This window comes from Vespula pensylvanica, chromosome 4, assembly GCF_014466175.1.
Source record: "Vespula pensylvanica isolate Volc-1 chromosome 4, ASM1446617v1, whole genome shotgun sequence".
NCBI classification, from domain to species: Eukaryota; Metazoa; Arthropoda; class Insecta; order Hymenoptera; family Vespidae; genus Vespula; species Vespula pensylvanica.
In genome coordinates, this window is record NC_057688.1 from 7,176,816 (window position 1) to 7,186,548 (window position 9,733).

The window sequence follows — 9,733 nt, forward strand, 5'->3', positions numbered from 1 at the left end:
AATTGTTTCCAGGTAAGACGTTTGAATTTAAATAAAAGAAAAACATGTTTTATTTCTTCTTTTCACGAATCTTTATATATATTACAAATATACGTAGAAAAACAGACATAAGAAATAAATTTCATCCAAGAGTCCATTTTATAATATTTCCGGCATATTTATTAAATCCTAATATATACTTATATGTCCTTGTAAACACGTTGTAACATTGACTCTCATAACTTTCTTTTATACATACGATAGTTCTATTTTTTCTTTTTAGTCAATTTGCCACATAAGAAAATCAATTTCATTATATATACATCGCACAAGAGCATAAATATTTATTTTTATTTATACACATAATAAAGAAAAGTATAAAAGATTAATATTTATATTTGTGTGATCACTTTAAAAATTTCTCAATAAGTTTAGACTTAGAATAGAGCACGAAATGATCGCTCAGAAATTTGAATGCCACATGTTTTCTAATTTCTGAAGTTAATTTATAATTATACGAAAATGCTTTCTTTTTTTTTTTTTTTTTTTGGTGGACGGATAAGCCCAACTTTAATTTATCACTTATTTTTCATTATCATTGTTCTCCTTGTTACTCTTCCACAAAACATACCAATGATAAAAATAATTCCAATAAGGGTAAATCCTACCATCATAAAATATCGTTTTGCAGGAGATCGATTAAGAGATGAATACAGTTCTTCTATACTATTAGGAGCGATTAACTATGAATAAAACAAATTAAATTAAAATGATTGATCATTAGCAACGAAGTAGTTCAATTCTAATTTAAATATATTCAGTAATAATAATATGATAATAATACCTTGGCAGCATTTCTGAACATTTCCATTCTTGTTGTCAACATTTTATAACAATCTGGTTCTAAAGATTTATTATTATCTTGTAAAACATTTTGCAGACACATGATATCTGAAAAATTCACAATCTCTATTAACTATCACTGCCATAATTCTTTTCTCTTATCATTTTATCTCACTTACGTCTTCCTGCCCCTTGTGGAATGTCACTGCAATATTTGCTAACGTCTACTGCACAAGCTTTTTGTAATAGAGGGTCAACGTTGATATCTGCTCTCGTCTGTTCTATCAAATCTGCTACCTCCAATCTGCATTCTTCCTTCATAACTTTATTTCCAGCATTGAACTCCATTTTCAAACATTCCTCTACAGCAGCAGGATCATTGTCATTGTGACATATTGTTTCGATCTAAACAAATGTAGTTTACGAATTTAATATTTAGTATTAGAAAAAAAAAAAAATAAACACAATATGATTACCTCACGTGCACACATTGTAGCTAGTAAAGGATTCAAGTGATAATTTAGAGCAGCTTCTCTAAGTATAATGGTCATTTGTTGCTCACATTTTGGCACAAGTTTGGCTTCCCTAAATTTAATTTTTAAGCATTTTATAACTTTTCCTTCGAGTTCCTTATCAGTTGGTTCACGTATTAAAACCTATTTTACATAAGAAAAAAATTATATATATACTTGTACATTTAAAAAATAAGAATCTAGTTGTGTGTATATATATATATATAAAATAAAAATATTTTACCCCTTTGCAAAATCTGTCAATATCATAGGTACATGCATTTTGTAATGCAGTGTTAAATCTGTAGTCAGTGTTTTGTTCAATCATTCTTCGAATTACGATATTTTTACATTTTTCATCGAAAGTAGTATCGTCTTTATATCTTTTTAAACAATCAAGACTTCCCGATCGATTTACATCATGGCAAAATTGTCTCAACATTGCACGGCAGGTATTTATTAACGCAAAATCGCTCGAACTATCTTGAAACTCTTGTTTTCTTACGTTAAATAATTTTTTATGACACGAATCAGACAATTTTGTTTTTTGTGAAGCTAAACATTCCAATACCTATACGTAAAAGAAAACTTTCATTTTATTCAATTGAAATATTATCATATATAAATAAATGAAATAAATTCTTTAAATAGATATTTAAGAATCACGAATTAATTACCTGTGAATTGCCTGCTTCCACGTTAAAACAAAATTGTTTTATATCTTGTGCACACGATGTATGTAATACAGGATCAAACTGTATATTTTCTCGTTGCTGATATAATTGAGCTTTCAATTGTTGCCTACATTCTTTTGGTATACGATGTTGCGTATTTTTCATTATGTCTGCTTGTACAATCGAACTGAGACATTCTATAACTTCTGCTTTTGTTTTCGATCTACAACAATAATATTTATATTAATAATATTACGTATGTATATGTTATTACATATTTATAATTATTTTCAAGAATATGTCAATTACCTGGGACACCATCTTTTAACGTAACTTCTACAAGCTTCTTTAAACTTGTATGTAAATCGATAATTCTTCAATGATATTAATTGAAAATGTTCTATAGCCGCTTTACATTTATAATCAGATCGAACATCTAACTCATTTTTATGTTCTATTAAACATTCCATCATATCACCCTCGTCTTTACCATATTTAAGCACTTCCTAAAAAATTTTGATTATGATATGTTTTTGATACCAATTAGATATGCTATAATGTTTAATATCACTTACTAATATTTTGGAATTCAAAATGCATCTTTACTCCATATAAAAAAAAAATTTGTGTGTACCTCACAATGATGTTCCATAACGTGTTGACACGCGGACGAAATTATTGGATTTAATTCAATACGTTCAGCTTGTACTTCTGTAAAATTTCCAACTGCCAATTTGCATATTTTAGTTAAACTGTAATATAAATATTTTTTTATTAATAATCAATAGAAGCATGCAACGATGTTAAGAAACGCCACTTGATGAAACAATACCTATCTAAATTATCTTGAAGACATAGAATCTCCTCTCCTTTCGCAGTCTTATCATAACAAAATGATGCCAAGTCGCTTAAACATACTTCTTCAATTTCAGGTTGCAAATCGACGTTTACGGCCCTTTGTCTCATGACTCTTCTTATTTCTTCCAAACATTCACCTTTTAACTGTAAAAGGAGGTAATTTTAAGTACTAATAAAATGCTAATAAAGAAATAGATACATATATTTGAACAAGTAGAAATGATTAAATCACATTTTTACCGTCAAATTTTTTTGATAGGCATGTCTGTATAAACATGGTAATACAAGCGGACCTCTTTCTGGATCCATTTGCGTTCCATCGTTTGCCCATGCATTTGCCGCGTGACATAAACGGATAGCATCGTATTTACATGCTTTGTACAATTGAGGATCCAATTTGTAATCTCTAGCTACGAAATATTGTATCTGAATCAAAGCTGTTTCACAGGCTTCTGTCATTTTAGAAGTTCCGATTTGGTCCGTCAAACAAGATATAACTCTGGCATCTCCGCCACGTACCTGACAAATAAAGCATATAGATTTATAATTAATCACTGTACATATCATAAATAAATTAATATTAATAGTCACTGTATATATCATAAATGGTATCATACATCTTTGCAAGCTTGATTGACAACATGCTGACACTCTTCTCTCAAAATTGGATCTATTCTCCAATCTTCTCCGGCATCTGCTCCTTTAATTAATTGTTCTAACTACAAATAAAGGTGATATATAATAATATAACAGGATATTATTATAATATCGAAATATTATTTGTTATATACTTACCGCTCTCTGACATTTGTTAGAAACTCTAGACTTCTTCTTTCGTGTTCTGGTATGTTCCATTAAACAATGAATCGTGGCACCACCAACTTCAAGACTGTTACAAAACATTGTGATATCATTTGCACAACCATCAACTATTTCAGGAGATAATCTATAATCTTCCATTAATAATTTTCTGTGATCAAACATTTCTGCTTGACAAGCTCTTTCGATTTTGGAACCATTTTTCATAGCTGATTCCAGACAAAGTAAAATTTGCGCGAGTCTTATTTCTTTGTCCTCTGATACACCTTTTTTACAACGATTCGTTTTAATATCATCCTTACACGCTTTAACAAAACCTTTGCTGACCTTATAATCAGAGGCAATAAGTTTTTCCCTTCTTATAAGTTGTTCTTGACACTGAGCTGTCATGGAATGTTCCATTTTATGTTGCATTAAACACTTATATACTTGACCGCTTCCTGGCCTAATATTTGGACAAAATTTGATATGATCATGTATACAGGCTAAATAGAGTTGACGATCCAATTTAATATTATCAGCTTGTATCTCAGAAACACGGAGTATGCGTCGTTTACATTTAACCTGTAATTGTTCGATATGTTCTTGCAAACAGGCTAAAATTTGTCCTTGCGATATGTCTCTATATTGTTGTATCCTGCCACATTTAAATGTTTTGATATCTTCTTCGCAATCGGAAAAAAATGGTGTAATGATTCTGAAATCACTGAATGCAATCCATTCTAATCGTTGGATATAAGCAATACATTGCAGATTTTTCACGCTTTCTCTCTTTTCTACTAAACAAGACAAGTAAGCTCCCTGTACATTTCCTTCGGGAGAACATTCTAAATTATCCAACTCGTTGTGATCGCACGCTTTTTTAGCCAACCTATATACATTTTGATTGTTGGTAATGTTCTTTACATAATCCCAAATTGCTTGCTGACAGTCCGTGTCGATGATGGACATTTCATTAGGCTGTAAAATTAAAATGTGAATATTCAAGAAAAAGAAATATATAAATCCGACGCTCCATTACGATATACCTTCAAAGTTTGAATGCATTCCAATAGCACCAATTCATCATTTTTGTCTATGTCTTCGCAGAGTTCCTTTAAATTCATTTGACACTTTGGTAACATAAAGCTTAACAAATTATTCTCTCGTTTATACATAGAATTTCTTTTGACCCTATGCAAACTGTCAGCAGAAGATTTGCTAAAAACCCAACTAATTTGTGGGGTAATTTCGTTTTCGTTCGTAGATGCATTTTCGGAATAAACGTTCGACGTACATGCAAGAGAAGTAAATAATAAAAGCTGTAGAAAAATGGTAAATAAAATACTACTAAAATATTTCGTGCGTTCCATTCTATGTAACGAAGTCTCGAGCGTAGCTTGCACTCAAATTATATTTCTTGCAGTACACATTACAACGCAATCACTTTTTCACGAGAGACGTTGGAGTTTGTTCTTCCTTCCCTCGCGGAGCCTCTCTTAACCGTCATATAACATCAACGTCATGAGCATTTAACCGAACTTTGCGCGTGAGAACAGTGCCATAAGATCTTTTCCAACACGACGTCGACGACAACGCTTACAACTTGAGATTCCGTCGACATGCGACGACGCGCGAAGGACATTAACGACGATTGGTCATCGTCCTTGACTATATTGCATTCAATCGAAGCGCGAAATTTAAAGGAAAACAAAAAAGATAGATGATTAAGTTCGAGAAGATTCGAGATAATATAATCTCAACGATGTATTAGATAATACAGATCGAAGCGTCCGATAGTAAAGGCAATAACAAGAAAAGAAATTCGGTAAAACCTATCTCCTGTAATTAAAGAAAAATATTAAAGGGAAACGACCACGATTGACAGATAGAACGATAAAGAAGAGATCAAAAAATGGCGCATTTCCGAAGTTTACCGAAAAGAGACGAAGGCCAGTACGATGTCGTAATTCGCGAGACGACAAAGCCGACCAACCAGCCAGCCAGCCACCAGCCAGCCAGCCAGCCAGCCAGCCAGCTAGCCAGAGGACGTCGGGAGCGGCGAACGTATGTATGACGTAACGTTGGTAGCACTGCGTAATCGCTTGTGTGTATCTTAGCCCCGTCGTCTGCATTAAAGGGGCAAGTGACAGCTCTGGGAGCTATATCGTTGACACTCGTGGGTGCGTAAAACAACGGCGTCGGCCTCGGGGAAGGAGAGAGGAGTCGCGTCGGATGAGAAGAGTTGCGAGTACAGTAAAAGACATAAGGATTATTCATCGTTCGAAGGGGGAGGGCAACGTTGGTTGAGAGAAAAAGGGTGCAATTGAGAAAAGGAAGGGACCAAACGAGAGAGAGAGAGAGAGAGAGAGAGAGAGAGAGAGAGAGGGAGGGAGGGGAGGGAGGAAAAAGGAAATAACGCCGATAGAGTGTAGAATCGTTCGTAGTGTTACGCTCGTAAAAAGAAGAACGTGTTGTTAATGCGGAGAAAAGGACGCGGACGAAAAGGAAGGAGGAGAGATACGGAACGATGATCGGTGGCGATTCGTAAACGATGTAAGAACTTAAACGAGTCTCTCGGAGCTAAGCGAGAGTTCTATCTTTGATAGATAGATAGAGAAAAGTGAGAGAGAGAGAGAGAGAGAGAGAGAGAGAGAGAAAGAGAGAGGAAGAGGGAGAGAGAAAAGATTCCGCGTAAACGGAAACGCATCGAATACGTTTCGTATTCCGAGCGGTGTTTCGGTTCGACGACGACGACGATCTAGATTAGGACGACGACGACGACGACGACGACGACAAAAATACTTATATATCTATGAAGATAGATATATACGTATATACGTACATACGTATGTATTTACGTATGTACAACGATCGACGAGGAGGTGGACGATGATGCTGTCGGAGAAATGCTCTACGGCTGTTGCGTATCGATCGGTATCGTCCCGTCGAAACGACGACGATCGCGTCCATCGTCCCTTCTTCTTCGTTCGAACTACGACGAAAACATGATGTTCTTTTAAACGACGATGCTTCACAAACTAAAAAAACTGGAGTTGACCGAGTGAATGAAGAAAGAACGAGAGAGAGAGAGAGAGAGAGAGAGAGAGAGAGAGGGAGGGAGAGAGAAAGAAAGAGAGGGATCAGAACCCGTATGGCATTACTATATAAACATAACATTTGTGTGTCTCGTTCTTCTATCGTCTCGTGTCGCTTTCTAACGTAGGAAGGTAATCACGATTATATCACGATAGATTAATACCACCTTTTTTGTTCGTTCTTTTTAATTAAACGATCTTGACCAGAAAGATGAGAGTGTGAAATTATATAAAAAATTTTATATATATATATATATATATATATATATATATATATATATAAAACACGGTGAGGAAAATACCGGAGAGTATATACATACATACATACATACATACATACATACATACACAGGCTAACCTTTTTTTCCTGTATCTTTTTATTTTTTATCTTTACATCTCGATCTTATTTTTTTCCTATACAAAAGCGTACCTCACTCAAATCCTCGATCAAATCCACAGAGAAAACTGCAGTTCTTCTTCTCTACTTTCCTATCTATCTATCTATTTATCTATCTACCTATCCATTTATCTATCTATCTATCTATTTATCTACCTAACTACCTATCTACCTACATACCTACCTACCTACCTATCTATCTATCTATCTATCTATCCCTCCATTCTTATTCCTCACCCTACCCGCCAAAGGTTTTCATCGTCTGTCACGATGATATTCGAGAACACCAGTTACAATCGTACTTAACATTTTTTCTCCTCTCTTAGAAAACTAGCAGATATAAGGAAACCTAGTTATTTGCTTTTCCAACGTATATATCGTTCCCTTTACGCACGCATTTCTTTATTTTCTATCTTTCTTTTTCTTTCTTTCCTTCTTTCTCTTCTATTTTTTCTTTTCAATTTTTCAACGAACATATTAATATCGCTAGATTTCTCGACGATTCAAAGCGGTAGAGAGGAAGAAAAAAAAAGGATTTCGAGGAAAATGAACAACGACGATATTTATTATATGTCTCGTATGTCTCATTGGATGACGGCTTTTTAACGCGCCTGTGACAGAAGATACAATCGGAAGGGAAAAAATTGACGCGTAGTAATAACGTTCAGTACGCGCGCATTGATACGCTTCTTTATGTATTAATGCGCGTTTCGCGCGTGTTAAGCAGCGAATAGAACGAGAAAGAGATAAATAGATAGATAGACAGAAAGACAACAGACGGACGTACGTTTGTAGACGACAAAATAAATGTGTATAGACATATATAGGTGTGTGTAAAAGGTTTTCGTTAGTACGAAGGAAAAAGAACGATAAAACGAAAGAGAAGAGAGAAATTGTGTTTCGAAAAGGTACGTTTGGTAAATGCATACACATACACACACATATGTACATACATAGAACTCGGAAAAAGCTTGGAACGATCGGTGACGCGTTTATATCGATGAAAAGCCAAAGGGCGTAAAAGGAACGAAGATATGCGCGTTGTTAAATTTTCTACCCTTATGAGAACACACCTGTTTATATACCTCGTTATTTACGCTTTGCGTTGACCTATCCAATCATCCCCGAATTGGTCTTTGAAAGAAAGATCACCCATTTTTTCTCTTTTTCTCTCTTCCTTTTTCTTTGTTTCTGTTTTTTTTTTCTTTTTCTTTTTTTCTAATTTTCGATACTCCCATTTATGTTTCTTCTCTCGTATCATCTCGCACAAAGGAAAGACGATAATTAAATGTGAATAATAATAGTTTCCTTTATAGAAATCTATCGAATTTAATTAATTGTGAATGACGAAGTGAATGTCCAAAGTAAAACGTTGTTACTACTGTTGTCATTTTTGTTGTAATAGTGATAATAATAGTCATTTCGAAAAAGATATCGAAGAATGAATCAAATGAGAGAGAAACATTTATGATTAACAAATTGGAAAAAGGAGTGAACGCGAGTTGGTGATCGAAAGGGTCTTAATTGAAATCGTTAATTGTTGAAATAGATCTCGATACGCGTTGGACGAATTTAAAAACAAAAAAATAAATAAAAAAAAAAAAAAATAAAAATATATATATATATATACGTGCGTATATAGAAAAAGAAAATTAAAAAAAAGGAAGAACAGAAAGAAGTAAGAAACAATCTAAAGTGTTAAGGAGAAAGTGGAACGGGACGACAAAAGTGGGGAGACAAAAGAGGATTCGGCATGTTCTTTGCCGGTGTTAAAAGTTGGCTCGAAACATTGGGCGGGGTGGCGGAGGAGGAGAAGGAGGAAGAGGAAAAAAAGGAAAAGGAGGATAGAGCGCAGGAAGAGGTGAATGTGAAGGTGGTTAAAAAGGTGGTGCTAGTGTTGACCGAGGAGCTGGAGGTGGTGTTGAAGGAGAAGAAGGAGAAGGAGGTGGAAGAAGAAGAAGAGGAGGAGGAGGAGAAGGAGGAGGAGGAGGAGGAGGAGGAGGAGGTATGGAAGCTGAAACCGGTCGAGCGTCGTCTCATCACCAGGGGCTGCAGCTCACCCTGCCATCCCCGGGAATCTCCGGATTGGACGTCGTGAGAGCTCTGCACCAGGTATTTTTTGTTTTTTTCTTTTTTTTTTCCCTTTTTACTTTTCTTTTTCTTTCTCTTTCTTTTTGTTTTTTTTTTCTTCCGCCCTTTTAATGGATAACATTTTCTTTTCTTTTTCTTTTTTTTTTTTCTATGTAACTATTATCTTTCGTTATAATCGCATATGCATTTTTAAACATGAGCTCTCTGCCAGGTATTTCTTTTTTTTCTTTCTTCCCTTTCTTTTCTCCCTTTTTCTTTCTATTCTTCTTACAGTATTTCTTCTTCTTCTTTTTCTCTCTCTCTCTTTTTTCTTTTTCTTTTCTTTTTTTTTGGTGTATATAACTATTATCTTTCGTTATAGTAGTATATGTATTTTTAACATGAAGCCAATTTCGAAATTCAGTAAACGTGATTACGATGGGGTTATGGTACTTTCCTCTCTCTCTCTCTCTCTCTCTCTCTCTCTCTCTCTCTCTCTCTCTC

The 9,733-nt window shown here is 34.5% G+C and overlaps 2 protein-coding genes across 3 annotated transcripts in view; one reads left to right on the top strand and one right to left on the bottom strand.

The window, feature by feature from the left end:
• Nucleotides 1-132: 132 nt before the first annotated feature.
• Nucleotides 133-5,310, bottom strand: LOC122628425 (Golgi apparatus protein 1). The gene is made up of 13 exons (XM_043810726.1): nucleotides 4,714-5,310; nucleotides 3,662-4,645; nucleotides 3,484-3,585; nucleotides 3,107-3,385; nucleotides 2,841-3,010; nucleotides 2,643-2,760; nucleotides 2,318-2,514; nucleotides 2,012-2,231; nucleotides 1,579-1,905; nucleotides 1,299-1,478; nucleotides 1,002-1,227; nucleotides 824-930; nucleotides 133-722 (listed from the first exon to the last, which is right to left on the bottom strand). Exons 1-13 carry the CDS (start codon nucleotides 5,035-5,037, stop codon nucleotides 558-560), a joined length of 3,399 nt encoding a protein of 1,132 aa, XP_043666661.1. The 5' UTR covers nucleotides 5,038-5,310; the 3' UTR covers nucleotides 133-557.
• A 386-nt stretch (nucleotides 5,311-5,696) lies between these two features.
• LOC122628426 overlaps nucleotides 5,697-9,733 on the top strand; it is a 31,832-nt gene continuing 27,795 nt past the window's right edge. Inside the window, exons 1-2 of one of the 2 annotated variants that reach the window (XM_043810727.1) lie at nucleotides 5,697-6,220; nucleotides 8,709-9,271. In XM_043810727.1, coding sequence (XP_043666662.1) covers nucleotides 9,167-9,271 — 105 coding nt within the window. In that variant the 5' untranslated portion in view covers nucleotides 5,697-6,220; nucleotides 8,709-9,166. Of the gene's footprint in view, nucleotides 6,221-8,708; nucleotides 9,272-9,733 lie in introns of those variants that run through there. The other variant, XR_006327044.1, reaches the window with a different exon arrangement.